General features: G+C 34.3%; 1 protein-coding gene across 2 annotated transcripts in view; it reads left to right on the forward strand.

The window, feature by feature from the left end:
• Window positions 1-21450, forward strand: part of AGMO (alkylglycerol monooxygenase) — a 329212-nt gene that overhangs the window by 180651 nt on the left and 127111 nt on the right. The window contains exon 12 of one of the 2 annotated variants that reach the window (XM_019659889.1): window positions 4522-4627. The exons of the other annotated variant lie outside the window; for it this stretch is intronic. Coding sequence (XP_019515434.1) covers window positions 4522-4627 — 106 coding nt within the window. The remainder of the gene's footprint in view (window positions 1-4521; window positions 4628-21450) is intronic. 2 annotated transcript variants of the gene reach the window in all.

The following is a 21450-nucleotide window of genomic DNA, read 5'->3' on the forward strand; positions in this document are numbered from 1 at the left end:
GCTTAACTAAAGGGATACATTCTGAGAAATGCCTCATTAGGCAGTTTCCTCTTTGTGTGAACATCATAGAGTGCACTTACAGAAACCTACTGTAATTGTTTGTGCTATACTTTTATAGGACTGGCACCACAATAGGTTTGTTTACACCAGCATCTCCACAAACACATGACTAATTTTACTGTAAGCCTTGACAATTGGCTTTTCTTTTTGTTACACAAGTGCTCGACTTAAGCTTCGATTGCTCCACTTCAAAAAGGCATACACTTCAAGGGAGACAATATGGAATAAACACACTGTCAGCCACACCATACTAGATAATGAGCCAGGCTGCCTTGCCCACAGGCTCCTTTGGTTTAGAGATGTGGGTTGATTCTGATAACTGACCTGGGCTACTTGTTTTTTCTCTTCCCATGCTTTAAATTGCTGCTGTTCTGTTTTAAATTCACCAATAAATACTGAGTCCACTAAACTTTAAGGCCCCCACCCTCTACTCCAATAAAAGCAGAACCCCAAGCCTATTCTCTCTCTCTCTTTCTCTCTCTCCCTCTTTCCCTCTCCCTCTCCCTTCCCTCCCTCCCCTCCTTCCCTCCCCGACCCCACACCTCCTTTACTATTCATAGATTGAGACCAGGGCAAAACAGTAACACATTGCACTTCAACCTTACAAGGGCTAAGACTCACTAGATAAGAATTTTCAGCTCCTTTATAGTCTTACAAGACTATCGTCCTATATGCTGTCCATCATTGACCAAAATATCATTATGCAACACATGGCTATGTAAGCAATAGCATCAAACATATCAAACACCAAGAAAAAACAATTCTAAAAAATGAGTACAAAATATCAAAAAAGAAAAAACTATGTAACTATTGAGAAATATTGTGAAAAATAAATAACTAAATAAATGGAAAGATAACTATATTCATAGATCGGAATACTCAATATTGTAAAGAGTACAATTCTTACCAAATTGATTTACATGTTCAATGCAATCTGAATTAAAATTATAAAGGGTTTCGTCCTAGAATTTGACAAGCTCTTTCTAAAATATATATATATATATATATATATATATATATATATATATATATATATATATATATATATATATGGTCCAATAATAGCCAACACATTCCTGAGATTAAAAAAAGGCAGGAGTTACACTACTGGATATCAAGATTTATTATAAAGTTACAGTAATTAGACATGTTTTATTGGCATAAAGATTAGAACAGAAAACCTAGAAAGAAAGCTATGCTTATATTTAGACTTGATTTGTGACAAAGGTGTCACTACAGAGCTGTGGGAAAAGGATCTTTTCAATAAATGGTCTTTGGGAAATTGGATTTCCTCATAGGAATAAGAAAAATAAATGACAAATATTTCACACCATAAAAAGTTAGTTCTGGGGTCAGGGGATTATAGATTTAAAAGTGAGAGGTAAGTGAATACAGATTCCAGCACATAGCATACTAATATATCTCTATAACCTTGGAGAATGTAAAAATGTTAAGTGGTAAAAAATTCCTAATTATAAAAATAAAATTGATGAATTAGACTATAATAATATTAAGAAAGTCAGTTTATAAAAAATAAACTCTCATTAAGACAGTAAAATATAAAACCTTCAAGTAGGAGATGCTATGTACAATTTTGTAAGCAGCAAAGACCTTAAATCCCAAATGACTAATATCAAAAGGATTGACAGTATCAACTTTTGGAATGCTCACATACTGAAGAGAGGGTTTATATTGTGATACTTAATTTGAAAAACTGTTTGAGAATTTTTCTAACATAAAATTAACATGTATTTAGCACACACACACACACACACACACACACACACACACACAGAGAGCTTGGTTTGCGAGCATAATTCATTCCAGAAACAAACTACTCATATTGCAAGACATCACTTGTTTACCATGTTACAATGTATTAGAAATGTTTGCTCGTCTTGCGGAACACTCACAAACCAAGCTATTCGCAATCCAAGGTTTTACTGTGTGTGTGTGTGTGTGTATATATATATATATATATATATATATATATATATATATATATATATATATTATATATTATATAATATCTCCATTTTATAACCAGGTAATTCAATCCTGGTTATGCACTAACCAATACACCTAAAGGCATATAAAAGAATATAAAGACAGTGTTGTTTATAATAAACATATATGGCCAACAATTCAAATGTTCTTCATGTGGTGAGTGGATGCATGCATATTGTGTATCCATACAATGGAATACTACTCAGGAGGGAATGAATGAACCCCTGCTACATGCAGCACCATAGATATCTCACAAACAACATTGCATGAAAGATGCTAGATACAAAAAAAAAAAATACATACAATATAATCCAATTTATAAAGAAAGTAGAAAAGAAATAGTACTATAGACTAGTTGTTAGGAATTTATGCTAAAGTGGTAAAATGTAAACAAAAAGGAGCAAGAAAGGGTATGATTATCATAAAAGTCAAGAGATTGATCCTTGCTGAGCTCTAGGGTGGTTGAAAATATTGAACAAGTAAGAGGTATCATTAGGGTTGCTGATATTGGGTGGTTTTTACATGGTTACTTGTTTTTTGAAAATCATCAAGCTGCACATTTTTGTTTTGCATAGTTCTCTATAGGTATGTTTCATTTCACAATATGAAAGTTTAAAAAGTATATCATATTACAGAATTAATAAAAACTATGTGTTTTAAAATAGAAATCTAATTTTTTATTGAAAATTAGCCAGATATTTTAAATTAGTTTATAGTAATGAGTAATAATATTATTTTACAAGGGGAAATTTTTCTTATTATTTTTTCACAAAAAAATTAATCACATTACTTGAATACAAATAAATCATAAACTCTCACCCTGATTCTACTGAGTTTAAATTACATTAAAAATGTGTTCTTTTTTTGTACGAAAATGTTATGTTCAATTTTACAGACCCAATAGGTCATAATTAATAGACTGTTCAAGAACTTTTTAAGTTCAACAGATATACTACTTTAGATGTTCTTCAGTTTTTCTCCATACCTCAGTATTCTAAAATAATATATAGCTGTATCATAATTACATTAATTGAAGAATATTTTAGTAAGAGAATTCACCTGTCATAACAGTACTATTTGTCTTTTACAGAAATACAAAGGGTGCCAACAAAATGTATACACATATTAAGCAAGGAAAAAACTGTATTAAAATTGTAATACAATGAATGACACTAGCATTCATTTGATTAATGCCATCTTTGAAGCAAACCTCATACTACACATTGCTACCATAATTTTATTCAACTTCAAAAAGTAATACATAGATAACATCTCTTAAAATGTGTACATATTTTGACACCTCTGGTATTTAGTTATCCAACAGCGGTTAAATGAATATCTTATAAAGCTATTTATGCTGATAAATTAGCTGTTTATTACCATTATTATACAGCAATCAATAAATGCTAATCTGTATGTGACAATCAAACCTGTTTCAAATACATAAACACACTTATTTTACATATTTTAGAGCATGAATTTCAAGGATACCATATATACAGAAAATATTAATTACAAAATAGTTAACAATGGTCTATATTTATGCTACCTATCATATTAGGCATAGCTACAGATTTTTCATGTTCCTAATATTTCAGAATTTGTTCATTATTTTAGAGTAGTTAATTATATCAGTCCTCCCAAGAAGTCATTTTTTTTTTAAAGATTTTTATTGGAGAATTGGGGGATGGGAACAGTGCTGGGGATTTGGGGGAAGGGGAACAGACAAGTTGCTGTCGTTTGTTCTTCAGTCTAGTTGTGGAGGACGTTGCTTCACTGGCCCAAGTTGGCACCATCATTGCGCTCTTCCCGGGTGAGGCAGATCAGTCGCTGGCTTCTGGATGGCCACTCACTGCGGCTGCTGGCCGCTCACGCTGGCTGCTGGCTACACACGGTAGCCCATGGCAACCCACTGCCACAGGGGCTGCAGCCTATGCCATTGGCAGCGACTCACAGCTCCAGGTTGAGCTGTTGTTCAGCATCTTAGCTGTAGAGGGCAGTGTCACTGGCCCTCATATGTGGGATCTGAAACAGGGCCCTCTGGCGTCCCAAGCCAGTTCTTAACCATCGCGCCACTTGGCCGGCCCAAGAAGTCATTTTTAAATGAATGAAGTATAAAGGTATTTAGTGAGTGAGGGAAGTCCCATTTACTTTAAACCCTAGAAATGCAGTTGTTAATAATTTACTTATTAGCTGAGACTATGCTTCACCCTAACTCATCAATGCTCAAACTGAGCAATAAACTGATAAAGAGCAGATTTTTTTAAAAAAATGCATTTTCTTATTTTAATGCTTGTTTTCAAACAGCTTCAGACTCAAACGCTCCTCACATCTATTAAAATACTATGCATTTCTTGGAAATTAAAATAAATGTGTATCACTATAGTAATCATAACTCGTAAACACATAAAGAGCATATTTAAAGCTGATAAATGCGAATGACATTTATTTTAGACCTCAGGCCGCTGTTCTGGAAACTTCCCGTTGCTTGGTGTTTCTAATGCTGTGTAGATTTGGTCATCTGAAGCCTCTCGCCCCTTCCTTGTCTTTTGCTTTTGAGGTAAGACGTTTGCTTTAGGTGCTTATAGCAGGATTGTACATTTATTTCATATTTAACTCATTCATTTAAGAATGTTTTTGTCTATTTAGTTTGTGACTAGTACTTTTGGGAAATTTTTATCTCTTTACCTTCTTACTAAAACTTATTAGGGCCGGCCGAGTGGCTCAGTTGGTTAAGAGCTCGCTCAAGAGTCTGAGCTCTGAGCAACAGTGGTTCGAGTCCCAACCCGAGCTGAGAAGCCGCTGAGCTGCCAAAAGGTGGCAGGATGGCTCAGCTAAAAAAAACCAAAAAAACAAAACAAAACAAACAAACAAAAAAACTTATTAGTTGTGTCACCTTGAGCTAGTTAATCCTACAGAACCTCAGTTTTCTGGCTTCTACATTTGGATTGATACCAGTAACCTCATAGAATTATTGGGCACATTACATTGCATGGTGCTTATAAAAAATTAGTCCCCATAGTTATTTCTCAAAAAGTGATATAAGTGATTTTACAAAAAGTTCTTGGTAGAGACATTGCCATTGGAGATGTTTTGTTTTGTTTTGTTTTCCTGGGCTGTTAAAGTAAAAATTGTGTTAAAAATGTTTTGTCAATTAACTATAAAAGGTAATGATTTTATAGAAATAAAATTATTATCGACATTGAGATTTTTCTACCACTGAAAAATGTGCATACATTACAATTTGATCTTTTATGATTGTTAGAACATATCTTCCAGGAATAACATGGGTGCACATTTATTGTTTAGAAAACTGTTAAAAAACCTTTAGTCTCATCAATAATGTTTTGATTGATATGGTTTTATTCTTTTAAGTTAAGGGTTCCATTGTTTAACTTTGGTGCTGAGCAACCTGCCAACATCCCCAGAATTTGCAATTTGTAACCTTATATAAGTATGAAACATAAATACCAACATTCCTCCCAGCATCAATGGAAAAAACGAAAATAAACACTTTTATAATTTAGTAATGATTCTAAGTTGGATAAAAATATGGTGTTACCATATAAGGCATGTAAGTATAAAGTGAGGAGGGGGATATATATGTATATAAATGTATAAATATATTTACTATATCTGTGTAAATATATCTGGAAAGATGAATAAGAACCCAAAACACCATTGCCTATTGGAAGGTGATTTGTGTGTCTAGAAGAAAAGAATAGGGAAAGATTCTTTAAGTTAATGCTCTTTGGTACCTTTAAAATTTCTGAGCCATGAGAATATATTTCCTATGTTTAAAACCATGTAAATTAAAAAAGAAACAAAAACAAAAAACCATAAAATCTTAGTACCAGGATCTTGACTATCATCTAATCTAGTGTATTTAGACAGGCATTAAATTTTATATATATATATATGTATATGTATATATATATATATGTATATATATATATATACATATACATATATATATATATTTAAAACCTAAAAGCCAAATGAAAAAATGGTATATGTTTAAGTAAATTCAGTAATATACATACACACACCCACCCCCCCAAAAAAACAACATTAAAATCAAAGAACAGTATTTTCACACTCTAAACACGGGAAGGCATTCTACTTGTCAGTGAATAATTCTATTTAATGAATATATTCTTGTGTATATTGTGGTAATTTATCTAAATGCCCTAGAAGCAAATAGAGAATGTGGGTTCTTTAAGTTGTCCCTGGTATAAAAAAGTGGGATTGTGGGCCGGCCGAGTGGCGCCTTGGTTAAGGGTTGGCTTGGGAGCCCAGCTCTGAGCAGCAGGGCCCTGGTTCAGACCCCACATGAGGGCCAGTGACGCTGCACCCTCTAAGCTAAGATGGTGAACAATAGCTTGACCTGGAGCTGTGCTGCCGTCAGTCGCTGTTGACTGCACAGGCTGCAGCCCCTGCTGCAGTGGGCTGCCATGAGCTACCGTGAGTGGCCGGCAACTGGCATAAGTGGTCAGCAGCCAGCAAGAGCTTCCATGAACTGCCGTGAGCAGCCGTCCAATGGCTGGGTACCAATCGTGGGAATGTATGGTTATAGAAACACATTGCATTTGGGGTTCTTAGATGATGGGATATTTGTGGGCAGTATATAATGTTCAACTTTTGAATATGATGAACTCTATTGGTGAAGCACTGTCCATTTACTTAGTCAGTAAATAATGCAGGTGAAAGTGAGTAGCTAAAAATTCAGCTTGGAAGTCACATTGTCTGAATTTAATTTCTGACTCAGAAATGAACTAACTGAGTGTCTTTGGGCAGTTACTTGACCACTTACATATTCTCTGCCTTGCGTTCTTTATCTGTAAATGTTAAAACAATGTTGAACTAAATAAAATCCATGGTTATGAATTCTTAGTTTGACACTGACTCTAGACACTGAACTCTGTGCCTCAGGTTGTTCACCTCTAAAATAGGTTTAATGAAAGGTAATATGCATTGAGCATATTACTTGTTCTAAATGTGTTATGTGTATTATTCCATTTAGTCTTCAGATCAGTGTAACTCATGATGTAGTTACTATTATTACTTTTTTATGTATAATGACAAATTTGAGTTACACAGAGGTTAAATAACTCATTTTAATTAACATAACTAATATGTGAACAAGTCAGGATACAAACTCAGGCAGTCTGACACTATAGCTCTTAATCGTCTGTCAATTTTTCTTTTCCAGTAATGATAGCAATACTCATCTACCTTGAGGGTTTTAGATGAAAAATATAGATGCAATGTAGCAAAAGTGTCTTGAAAAATATGAAGAGCTGTAAGAAAATGTTTCCATATAACTGCAAAGTGCTCTTAAAAGATTAATTAAAACACTAATGGTTTGAATAATTTACCTCTAAATAACCTTTGGTTTATGATTGAGTCAAGGAAGGGAGGACACCATGGCAAAATCTTTCAGGCAATTTACCTATTCTTTTCAGACCCTGTTTCTGTCCATCTAGGCCAGGGGTCGACAAACTGTGACCCGTGAGCCACATGAGGCTCTTTGGGCATGTACATGTGGCTCTGAGGTAAAATTGAAAATGAAAATAAAACTATCATATTTTCATTTATAAAATTTTTAAAGGATATTATTCACATAATCGTGATTTCATTTGTTTTATGGCTGGCGAATGATTTTTAAATTGTTGTGAGGGACAGGGTTGGTTCTTCCATCTCAAAAGTTTGCCGATCCCTGATCTAGGCACACACATGGCTAATTCTTTAGGAGTAGACATTGCTTGTGATTTGCCACTAAAAATTTCCTTAAAATGGTGTAACAACAGTATCTATTTCACACGGTTTGGTGGAAAAATTATGACACACAAAGGGTAGACCATAGGAAGCACTTGATACATTTTAGTTATGATCATTTCTTATATTACTGTTATCATTGCTATTATTAAAACTATTATTAAAGTATTATTATTATTAAAATTATTATTAACCACTGAATTTTCATAGTTAAAATTGAACAAAGACTGGGCAAATATTATCAACATGTTTCCCTGTGAAGCAACCTTTTCTTCCACTTCTTTTTAAAGTTCAAAAAATTTTAAATTACAACCAGTTACCAATTATTATTTCTTAATTGTGATGTTCAAATTTGTGCTTTCCCCACATTTTTTTATTTCTTAGACCTTCCTGTAAATCTTTGACATTTATCATAGTTTTAATAAAACCATTCTTTGCCCTACACCAGGAGTATAAAATCCAAATGCATGATGTCAGTGACTCTATTCAATATGAATTAGGGCTGTCTGACTGGGAGTGATTACACGATAAGGACATACTACAATGTTTTCATCATTTCTCTTTGAAGCTATCATTAGAATCAATGTCATTGAAGCAATTAATCCCCTTTCTTTTGTAAATCAGTGTTGTGTATATTAGCAACAACAACTTGTAGCCCTGTGACTTTTCTCTATTTATTTAGAAGGCTGGCTGGAGTTTTTCTGCTATGTTGCTTCATTATGCAAGTCAAATCCCATAGGTCTGAATTATACCAGTTCTTCTACACTAAGCAAGCGTACTACTGGCTACACTTAAAGCTTAAAACACATATGCACAAGCACAGACAGACTAGAAAATTGACCTTAATGTATGTTTCATTTAGATTATCAAACAGCTCTTAGGTAGTTACAACTCTGAGTCAAAAACACAAAGTATAATTTTAATTTGATCCCATAAGCTGTAAATGAAAGATTTATTCTCTTTAGCTTATACCCATAAGAATATTAAGTAAGAGTGTGGTGCTCTTGCTATTTATAAATAGAATTTACTGTTACACAAGTGCACAGTTGACCAATTAGTGTGTGAAATGATTATGCATTTCTTTTTGGGTAGGTTCATCAATATTTTGACCATCAACTCATATACCATTTTTTAAATTTGCTTTCTCATTCATAATAAAATTTAACAGAAAAACAATGCCTTCATTGTTTCATTCATTCATTTCTCACTCACAAACACTTCCTTTTTGTTTTCTGTTGTTTTGCTTGCTTGGGTGTAATTTGTTCTTTATTCTTAAGATGAATTTGTGATTGATTTTATTTTCGCATATTGATACCTTTAAAAATGTCTAACCTAATGAACCCTTAAAGAGAAGCTAGCAAGGTCAAAGATGAATAGCTCCTTTTTGATAAGTATGTAGATATATAAGATATTGGGAAATACATGTTTGCAAATATTTTGATACTATGTGCATTTTATTTCATATAACTTTTACTTAATTGAGAAGACAGTTTAGGGTATTAGAAAAAGCACTGGTTTTGAAGTCACCTAAATGTAAGCACAGTTCTCAGGTCTGCCAATTGGTTGCATAGCCTTGAGGAAGTTATCTAAAATAACCACACCTTATCTTCCTTAGCTTAGTTCTCTCAGCTAAAAGGAAAAAAAAAAAACTTACAGGAGTTGTTTTGCCATCCAAATGAGCAAAGAAGAGTCTGTAGAATCTTGCATAATAACTAGCATGTAAGGAGTGAATATTATTAATTACACCCACTTAGCGATATACACATATGCATACATACACAAGCTACACATAAAAATTAAAATAATGTTTTGATAACTAAGGCAACAAAAGCAATGAAACTATAAACCTGAGAATATCTGCTTATCAGTGGCCAAATAATTTGAGTTGATTTTGAAAGAACATTTCATGGCTTTCAATGTAAACCTCAGGAAAATTCTAAAATACGATTTGCAGTTTTTAGTATAAATCATTGAAATAGAAACCCATCGCTTCTAAATGGTGAGGCAGTTGGTATCTGCTGAAGATATGCACAAGAAATGGGTGGAAACTGGACAAGTAAAACAGGGTGGAGAGCACAGGGAGAGTACATGAAAAACCCAGAAACGGGTGACTATTGCCGGTTGAAGTGATTAGCGGAACTAGTGACCACTGCCCAATGTGTGGGTCCTAATAGGAAATAAATAAATATAAAACTGAAAACAACAAAGGAACAAGACAAACAAAGGACAAAACAGAAACTCAGAGACACATACAATAGTTTAGTAGTTACCAGAAGGGAAAGTGGGTAAAATATATGGTGATGGAAGGAGAACTGACTCTGAGCACACAATGTGACATATAGATGATGTGTTACAGAATTGTACACCTGAAACCTATGTAATTTTACTAACCATTGTCACCCAATAAGCTTTCATTAAAAGTAAATGAATAAATAATAAATAAATGTTCAGTGAAGATAGAACCAAGTTGCCTAATGCTTTAAATGTCAGGCAAGACCATTAACTCAGCAAGTACTAAATGCCTGTGCAAAGCAAAAGCCCTTTGTGGAGGTTAGATTGTAATTGGTGTACTAATGGTAATTGCTTTTGGTAATAGTGTAACAAAGTACCACAAATTTAATGGCTTAAAATAACACATTTATTTTTTTTTCAATTTTAGTTGACATTCAATATTATATTAGTTTTAGGTGTAAAGCACAGTGGTTAGACATTTGTATAATTTAGGAAGCAATCCACCTCCCCCACCCCCACCTCCCACCCCGGCCCTGATTAGTCTGGTATCCACCTGGCACTATACAGTTATTACCATATTATTGACTATACTCCCTATGCTGTACTTTATATCCCCAACACTTTGTAACTACCAATTTGTATTTCTTATTCCCTTCGCCTTTTACATCCAGCCCCCCAATGCCCTTCTTATCTGGCAATCATCAATTGTTGCCTATATCTATGATTCTATTACTGTTTTGTTTGTTCATTTATTTTGTTCTTTAGAGTCCACATATAAGTGAGATCATATGGTATTTGTCTTTCTTTGTCTAACTCATTTTACTTAGCATAATATCTTTTAGGTCCATCCATGTTGTTGCAAATGATAAGATTCCATTCTTTTTTATGGCTGAGTAATATTTCATTGTATATATGTGCCACCTCTTCTTTATCTAGTCATTCTATCAATGGACACTTAGGTTGCTTCCATATCTTGGCTATTGCAAATAGTGCTGCAGTGAACATAGGAGTGCATATACCTTTTCAAATTAGCGTTTTGGATTTCTTTGGATAAGTGCCCAGGAGTGGAATTGCTGGGTCATAAGGTAGTTCTGTTTTTAATTTTTGAGGACCTCCAAACTATTTTCCATAGTGGCTGCACCAATTTGCAATCCCACCAACAGTGCACAAGGGTTCCCTTTTCTCCACATTCTTGCCAACATTTGTTGTTTGTTGATTTATTTATGATAGCCATTCTGACTCATTATGGTTTTAATTTGCATTTCTGATGATTACTGAGGTTGAGCTTTTTTTTATATGTCTATTGGCCATCTGTATGTCCTCTTTGGAGAAATGTCAATTCAGGTCCTCTTTTTTAAATTAGATTATTTGTTTGTTTTGATGTTGAGTTATATGAGTTCTTTATAAATTTTGGATATTGACTCCTTATCAAATGTATAATTGACAAATATCTTCTCCCATTTAGTAGGTTGTCTTTTAGTTTTGCTGATGGTTTCCTTTGCTGTGAAAAAAAATTTTAATTGATGTAGAACCATTTGTTTTTTGTTTGTTTTTGTTTTTTGTTTTCTTTGCCCAAGGAGATATATATAAAAAAAATATTACTATTATATAAAAGCAATATCAGAGAGTTTACTGCCTATGTTTTCTTCTAGGAATTTTGTGGTTTGGGGTCTTACATTTAAGATTTTTAATCCATTTTGAGTTTATTCTTATGATATAAGAAGGTAGTCCAGTTTTGGTTTCTTACATGTATCTGTCCAGTTTTCCCAACACCTTTATCAAATAGACTGTCTTTACCCAATTGTATATTGTTGCATCCTTTATTGTAGATTGAATGAACATGCAGGAGTTGTTTTATTTCTGGGCTTTCTATTCTGCTCCATTAATCTATGTGTCTGTTTTGATACCAGTGCCATGCTGTTTTGATTGCTATACCCTTATGGTGTGGTTTTATAACAGGTAGCACGATACCTCCAACTTTGTTCTTACTCAATATTGCTATGGCTATTAGGGGTCTTTTATAAATTTTAGGATTATTTCTTATAGTTCAGTAAAAAATGCCATTGCTATTTTGATAGCGATTGCATTGAATCTGTAGATTGCTTTGGATAGTATGGACATTTTAACAATGTTAATTGTTTTTATCCATGAGGTGAAAATTAGCTTTTGGAGGTGTTTTATATGAGGCCCCCTTTTTTTAAAAACAACAACAAAAATACTATCCATTTCCTGTGATTCTCCTAAAAATAATTGCTTTTTTCTTCTATGATTAAAATACTAGGTAAACAAAATAAAGCAATGTTAGAATTTAGTACTGTTTTTTTTTGTTTTATGAAAAAAGAAAGATTAGTTTTTACACAGTAGATTGTAAATGATCACATTTAATTTTCCACAATTTACTGGCCCTTGTGTGGGAATTTAAAATACTGAATCTGCATACTAGAAAATCTTAATTCTTGATAGTTTATGGTGTATCATCTTTTCCTATTAAGATAATTAAAAATTAAGAGAAATAAATATATCTTATATTCTTGCTCACCCATCTCTTCACACTTAGGCCCTTATTTGAAAAGTCCTAGCACGAGTATCTACTAAGTGTAGTTGCTTTGCCAAATACTTTAGGCTCAAGGAGATTTTCACCATCAAACACATTTTTCCCCATTTTAGTATTATGTGTATTATGAAGAACACAAATTTTATATATTTCTGAGTAATTTATACTGAAATTATCAAAACCTAGGTGTTTTAAGGAGAATTATACATTCAAATTGAGTTTTTAAAAAAGTATTTTAAATGCATTTCTTTAAGTATAATATTTGTTTTGTTTGTTTACTTTGTCTTGCCTCTTTTTGCTTGTTTTGCTTTTTTTGTTTGAAAACAGGAAGTGACTCATTGCCAAGAGTAGATTAACTCTGAAGAGCAAACATGTTGAATTTAGTTTAACATTGCAAAGTTTGGAATTCTAAGTGAGTTCTACAATAAATACAATCTCTATTAACTGTATTGTTTGGATAAAAATAGAAATTTTGGAATGTTAGAAGGCCAGTTTTCTGCCCGATCCATTTCTGACCACTGAACCAGTTTCCATCCTGTTGAGTCACATCCCTCCACATTTTTCATGGCTGTCCTTTTACCTGACTTATTTGTGGGTATAATCTACAAGTGTCAGCATGGTGAATTACGAGCAGCACTTTAAGGTAAACATCATTTACTCCTAAGAAATTATTTCCACATCACCTCGGTTTTCTGCTTGGCATAATCACCTGTCCTACATTTGAAATAACAAAGAGCCTCAAGTTTTGCCTCCTTGGGCCTGCGTGTGCCACACCCTGTGCTATGATTTATGACCTGAGCATCCGACACTCTCCATGCACAAACAAGATGGCCCCCTGCGTTTGAAATATAGCCCCCAAATGAAAGCAAACACAGCCTTGTGATATAAAGCCTTGTCAGCATGCGTGGAATTAAACACATACAAGTCCTAATTTCTGTCTTTCTTTTTACGTTGCCTTTAACAATAGCTAAAATAAGTTAAGATCCATGGGTGGACAGGATTTCATATATTAGACGAGGGCTCTAAGGGGAATCCTGACCCTGAGAAAAAGGTGCAGGGATATTTGGCAGAATGTCAACGTGGTTTCCACTAGTACATGACAGGGACTCATTATAGGCTTGCTGTTGCCTGTAAGCTGGTTTCACTACCATCAACTACGAGGCCGGAATGCCTGGTTCCAGATGCTCTCGCCAATTGACCGTAAAATTGCTATGCATTTCTGGCCAAGCCCAAGATTTTAAAAGCTCCCTTCCCCCTTTCCTCAACACCCTAACCCCCAATTCCCTCTAAAAAGCTGCTCATTATTCTTCCTTTGCCCCCTGATCTCAGCAAAAGAAATACTTCTGGAATCAATTAGAAATGTCTGCCCTTGATGAGGTTTGCACGTGAGTTTTGAGTTGTGAGGCTTTGATAGTGGCAGCCAACAGCTGCAGTTTCAGGTGGTAAAATCTAAGAAGGAATTTTCCAGGGTTTATTTACCATCGTAAAATTTTTAAAAATAGGCAAGACAAGTTGGGAGACCGTCTTATATGCCTTTGAAAGTGAGGTTATATTTGGATTATATATTTATTTTATCCACAGTGAGCAAACTGGAGATCTCTGATGGGGGGGATCTTTCCATTGCTTTTAATAGATTGTGTCAAATGGTTATAAATACTGGAAGTAGGGGTCTCCTCTCTGAAAGTTAATGGTATAAGAGCCTATGTTATTTCTTCCGTCGTATTAATTGCCTGACAAGTAAAGATAGTCAAGGTGAATGGAAATCAGAACCCAACTTCTGAAAATAACGTGAATACTGTGTAATACATTAGCCTCCTCTTTCTCTCTAGCTTTATGTGTATATAAGATATTACATAAAAAAATTGCTGGAATAGGTTTTTTAATTATTTTAAAATATAGCTATTTGGTATGGTAATCATTGATTAATGCTTGTTTGATATGTGTCTAATTAAAATACATTAGTTATTGCAACATGGAAGTGACATGATTTTCCTAAAGCCTAACTGAAAAGCATAGTAACAACCTAGATATCCACATTATCATCTAGCGCTTTCAAGCACAGGACCTTTTTTTTCCTTGAATATTTGATACTCTTTTTGGAATCTGCGTTTGTTTCTCCTGATGGCTAAAAAACAGAGACAATTTTAAGTGTACATTTTTGTCACTAAAATTTTCACTCATAACTTCAATAAATGCTATCAAACTTTTTGTTTTCCCAGAGAATCATTATTAAATACATAATTTTAGTCTCCTGAGCTACCTCTTACTTGTATAATCAAATGAAACTTTAAGCACTTGTCATTTTTCCTTAAAATATTGCAATTTCTACTTATATAATGGTGGAGAGGTATTTTGTGTCTGTTTTCTCTGGTAGTATCTCCATATTTAAAGGTGACAGAGATAAATTTATATTTGCATTTTTATGAGAGCTCTGTACACACATGCAGACATTTGCCCACCAATCAGTCTGGTTTCTAGATTGAAGTTTATTAGTTAGTAAAACTAAGTAAATAAATAACTGTATTATCAAGTGTACATAAAATACAGTACAATTTATAGTCATAGAATAACTTTAAGTAAGCTGAAAAATTCAGCTAGTTAGAATACCTAATGTCTCATGTATGTCATGCAATGTGATAAAAGTTAACAAGACATATTTTGCCTAATAGTTTCCTGGGTAAAGTAGCATACTAACAACAAGAACAAAAAGAAACAAGGCTGAACAACTTTTAATTACCGTCTTTCAAAAATCATGCCTCATTTATCCTTCTCACTATCCTGCATATGCTCTACATGTCACTGGTGAGCCAAACTTCCTTTTATTGAGTAAAACAAACCAAAAGAAAAAGAAGAAAAGCTATATGCAGCTTTTAACAACCATTCTGGAAGTGAACTTCTCTGTGATCAAATTGTTACAGAAAGGAAAAGTTGGCTAATTTGTTCATTCCTTTTCTCTGAGATGAAACATCCCGTGTGCCAGCTTTTCCTCAGCAAATGTTCAGATCTAAGAGCAAAATCGGCTGTTTGGTATTAAACCTTTGACAGTCGAAACATTCTCTCCTGGGGTGTCCTCGTAGGCATCAGGTGAGAATGTAAGCTCAGTAATAACCATCTGGACGTGCAATCTCAGAGAAAAGCATCTAGCCAGTGGAGAGTTACTGTCTGGCACCCTAACTCGCCCCTCCTAAGTTTGCTGTTTAAGTAGCATCATCTCTACACACTTACCTAACAGATTCAAGGAATTGGCTGATACAGATTAAAAACTAATAGGGATTTTTACACACAGCTGATGCTATCTTTTATTTCGACCAAAATTCCATCCTTCCATGGATTTTGATCTAGTGCACAACACAAGAAGGTAATATCTCTCTTACATTTTGTTTGTTTAGACAGTGTCTGACACTGGCTTGGCCTAGCTTTGTACATGTATTTAAATTATTCGTGATGAGATGAAGAAAAAGTTGGACTCATATTCCAGACATATGCTGTTATGAATTAACAATGTGAGGAAAGTCACTTAATTCTCAGTTTCACCATCTGTAAAGTCAAGGAAATGAAATAAATTTCTAAAGTTACTTCAATGTTTAAGATCTCATACTGGCTCTGTGATTAAAAAAAAAGACAGGTTAAATAGTTGCTGTTTGTTTACATTCATATAATTAATTCACTAAGATAAACAAGATTCAGAGAAATCTTTGAGAAATGAAGAGTTGAATCTATGAGATTTTTCAATAAATGGTATATGAGAACTTAAAAGACAGGACTGGGATAATTATGATTCTAATTGTGCTTTTTGAGAATTTACTGCACCTCCATATAATCACCACCATGCCCTTTTCAACCTACAAAGTCACTCCGAACACATGAATAATTGAAGTAGAATTAAAAAAAAACCAAAAAAAAAACAGTTTGCTTGCTATAAATCCATCTTCTAGACAAGTTTTCTTACTGATAAGGATGGAGCTTAGAGGGGTTCCAGGACAGTGGAAATGGAGTGAGATCATTGAAGGTTAGCCTGGAGCAAATTTGGGACTGGGAGAACATTGGATATTGGAATACTAAAGTCAATAATCTTTGATGGAAAGCAAGTCTTTAAGAAGGCTTTCTGAGAATCCTTGTGCCAAAACCCCATAATAGCTCTGCATAGAGAATATTATTGACTTTCAGCAAGATTAAGTTATTGTTGATGTGCCTAGTAAAGGAAACCTGAGGCAATATTCCTTCTACTTTGTTCTCATAGAGTGTTAATTTCAAGTCCCTGGGGTGTCACTCACAGAAAGGAGTCTCAATATGAGACATATTAGTGGTTTACAGTAAACATGGGGAAGTGTTTAATCAAAATGCATTAGGAAGATAATTTAGAGAAACTTTAATTTTTGCTCTTCCATTTCTGTTAGTGATACTGTGTAGAAATCACAGGGCAAAAATTATTTTTCTCAGTTTGCTAAATACTATTCAGATGATTGCTATACGCTAGGGATAATTTTACATGAGATTTCCATTTACTTTAAATTCAACCCTGCCACAACTAAAATAGTGGATTTATTCCAACCTATAGTAGTACATTTCAGTCAGGCTTATTCCATTATTTCACAGGAAAATCTTCAAGTGAAAAGCAGGGAAATACTTTACTCATATTTAACACTAATAATATTGGCCCTTAAAAAGTAGATTCTCTGACTCTACAATACACACGTGTTATGAAGGAACAAATTGAAGGAAATCTAGCCCAAGCTGTGGTAGAATAACACATATTTGAGAATACCTGTTTTCAAACAACTATAGACTGTATTTCAGGGCAGTTAGCTTTAAATTAAAAGTTTGAAATTCTTGTTCCTCTATTCATACAACCATTTGTCAGCTGATCCTTAATTTATTATTATCATATTTTTAAAGATTTTATTGAGGAATTGGGGAAGGGGAACAGCACTGGGGAATCGGGGGAAGGGGAACAGACAAGTTGCTGTCCTTTTGTTCTTCAGTCTAGTTGTGGAGGACGTTGCTTCACTGGCCCATGTTGGTATTATCATTGCGCTCTTCCTGGGTGAGGCAGATGGGTCATCGGCCTCTGGACGGCTGCTCACAGCGGCTCTTGGCAGCTCAAACTGGCTGACGGCCGTTCACGCTGGCTGCTGGCCCCACAGGGTAGCTTATGGCAGCCCACTGCAGCAGGGGACTGCAGCCTGTGCCGTCGCCAGCAACTCACAGCAGCCCAGCTCCAGGTTGAGCTGTTGTTCACCATCTTAGCTGTAGAGGGGAGTGTCACTGGCCCTCATATGTGGGATCTGAACTGGGGCCCTGCTGCTCAGAGCTGGCGTCCCAAGCCAGCTCTTAACCAACGCGCCACTCAACCAGCCCTGATCCTTAATTCTTTTATTCTGACAATGCAGTTTCATCCATAATTTAGTGCAATTTTACTTGCTTTTTTCTGGCCAGCATCATTCTAAGTAGTGCGTATTTGATCTTAGTAGTATATGGGTGTGTATAGTATATCGGTGTGTACTGATTGGAGAGTCTCTCAAGAGAGATGCTATTAGATGGATGAGTTCCAGTACCCTTTGGATGGAGTTGGGTCACCAGAATGTGGGCCTGTGGAGAACAATTAGACTTTGAAATGCTAAACTGTTCTCTTTGGATTACATACAGGTTGAGGGGACTTCTATTCACTCCCACTTCTGATAAAATATTTTTATAAAACATTGTGTTATATATTATTATATAATAGAATATGTATACTATAATCAATTCATAATTATAATATTTATAAAACATTATGATGAACATCAAAGGTATTCTGAAATGACAGATGTCACAAAGAATAATAGTTAACTCAGGAAAATGTCTTTGAGAGCAAGAACTATGAGTGAAATTTATTTTGTAAGAATAAAGGCAAGAAAGGTTGCAAGGGATTACTTTCAACATAAAGATAGGTCTAATATCCCAATAATAGTCTCCCTTTTGTATCAAGATGGGAGAATAACAGACTTTGTTTTACTTAGGTGCCTGCCAGTCAGCAGGGTCTATACTGAAACAAACACAGGGTTCACAAGCTAAACCCATCCTTTGGTTGTACTTTGTTTGACCTGCACAGAGCTATTTGCTTTTAATTTAAAATTTGATAGGTTACCAACATTTTTTAAATCAGGAGATTTTAAGAGCCTGAATTAATGGTGTCTCTTGACTAATTCAGAGATCAGGCCACCCTGAGTCTGCATTCCCTTAGGACATCAATGAGTCAGAGCCAAGGAACAGTTTCAGTCCCTTAGTGGTCCTCCAGGCAGGGCTTTTGATTGGTTCAGGTCATAGACATCAAGCAGGAGAGGCAAATAGAAGTTACAGATAGCGTGTGAGTCCCTGTAACTTTATGCCATAGAAGAAAGTGACCAGATTTGCTCTTACAAGTTAAAGAAGGATGTTTAAACTTGGAGATGAAAATAAATGGAGGGACAAACTGCTGTGGTCAGCTTTCATTATTTGATTTATTTTAGAATGGGGAGAAACCTGGTTATCCTTTTTGGCACTCAAAAGATATGCCCTACATCTAAGATTAACTGACTTGTTCAGAGTTATGTGGTTAGTGAGAAGCCAGGGCATGGATCTAGGTCTGCTTGGTTGCTTGTGCATAAAATTTGTCAGGAAGTACACCACACACAAACACACACACACACACACACACACACACACACACACACACACACACAACCAGTAACTCTGGAATCCTCTGGGGAGAGGAATTGCATGGCTGGACAACAAATGTGGAAGGGAACTTTTCATAGAATCTTTTCAAGTTTGATTCATGTGAATATACTACCTATTTTTTAAAAGGACCTATATTGACAATTTAAAGAAGAATTTTCTCATGAATGTATAAGAAATGAATAAATATAATACATCAAAGCATGGAAATTTAGATATATAAAATGCTTACTTGAAAATGCACTATTAATTTAAACAAATGGATCTAATTTAAAAAACACAATAAGGTACAGTTCAATTCAGACAACTTTGTTTTTTGCTTATAGTCAATACTAAAATAATTATTTTCCAAAGCCAAATGTTGCATACGGTCAACTCATTTTTTTCAGGCTCTAGCCTTTCAATAAGTTTTTTAAAATTAGCAACTTTGCTAAAATCAAATTGTTGACTCTTTTGGGTATAACTTTTTAAAGTGTCTTATGTTTTAGATCTGTGATTTTTTAAAAAAATGAGGCTTGAAATATAAAGAAAGGTTATAATACAATATTTCTCTTATTATTTAGGACTTAAGCAAGAGAGAGTAGTTAAAGTAAATTATTCCCATAACTGTCAAATAAAAACTGCCTGATGAAGGAAGATTAACAAATGTCATGTTTTACCATTGAATCCTAAGCCCAGAACACTTGAAACACTTTGTAATGTTTAAATGTTGGAAATAGGTGTTATGAAGAAATGAATATACAAAGCCCAAGTTATTTACTAAATAAAGTACTCGAGACCTAGACCAAATAATGCTGTTACCTCTTTCCCAATGGAATTTGAGTGATTACATCTGTCTTGGCTAAAGTGGTTTGGTTTATCTTAATGTAGAATCCATGTAATGCTTATGTTACATTGTTTACATTGCTGATTGAAAGCTAATATACAGTATATGCAGTTTGAGATGCCTGTTTCTAGTTTAAAATATATAGTTTTTATATGGCAAATAATACTATCAATGGGTTTCGAAATGTACCTGAATTTAACATACCTTTTCATTTCCTTACTACATTTACCAAGAATCAGTATTTTTTCTTCCTATTAACACAAAATCCATTTAAGTGGCCCTCTTTTTGATTTATAAGTAAAATGTTCAACTATATCGAACAATAATTATATTTGCATTTTTAATAAGAATTAACATTTTATTACTAAAACCTTTATGTTTGATTTACTTTACTTGGATTTAATAGGCCTGTCAATCATTCACATACACAACAAATATGTGAAAGTACCAACTGTGTGATGTAATTGACAATAGTAGTTAGAAACCTTGACTCTGGGCAGGTAGAGATTTTGGTTTGAGACCTGACTTTAATACATGTATCAGCTGTGTGAATATTGTTAAGTACGTTTGCAAGCTTTCTGGGGATAATAATAGAATTGTTGAAAGAAGTACATGAAATAAAGTGCTTATGGTAATTTCTGCTACATCGTAAATATTTAGTGATTGCTAGCTGTTGATGATGATGAAAACAATAACATCATCAGAAACAAGTACTGAGACAGATACTTGGGGGAAATAGCAAATGAGATATTGTCCCAACCTTTAAGTATTGGGAGGAGATGAACAAGTAAACTATTAATTTCAGTTGAGTTTGATAAATAGATATAAAGTTAAACACACTCTGATAGAACATAGAAGAAAAGCATAAATGACAAGATTTCCCAAGGTGGTGATGTGTGTCTTGAGCGTGAATGGAAGTTTATCAACTGAAGAATTATGAGTAAGTACATCTCAAGCAGAATAAGCAGCTTGGGCCAATGCCAGTAAGAAAATTCCTGCCATGTTGGAAAATTACAATAGTACTTTATGGCTGTAGTGTTGAGAATGGAAGAACACAAGAGATAATACTAGAAAAATGGACAAGGGCAACAGCAGAAAAAGATATGTAGAGAGTACACATAAGTTTTGGACTTTTACCTCAGGGCATTACCACTGATGCCTTTGAAGAATTTTAAGTATATCAGCTATTTGAGTAGATTCTCATTTTAGTATAATCACTGAAATGATTTTGTAAAGAAGGGATTGGTGGGGAGCAGATGAGAGACAAAGCACATTCCCCATTTACTGCAATATTCCT

Source organism: Hipposideros armiger, unplaced genomic scaffold (assembly GCF_001890085.2).
Source record: "Hipposideros armiger isolate ML-2016 unplaced genomic scaffold, ASM189008v1 scaffold_305, whole genome shotgun sequence".
Classification (NCBI taxonomy): domain Eukaryota; kingdom Metazoa; phylum Chordata; class Mammalia; order Chiroptera; family Hipposideridae; genus Hipposideros; species Hipposideros armiger.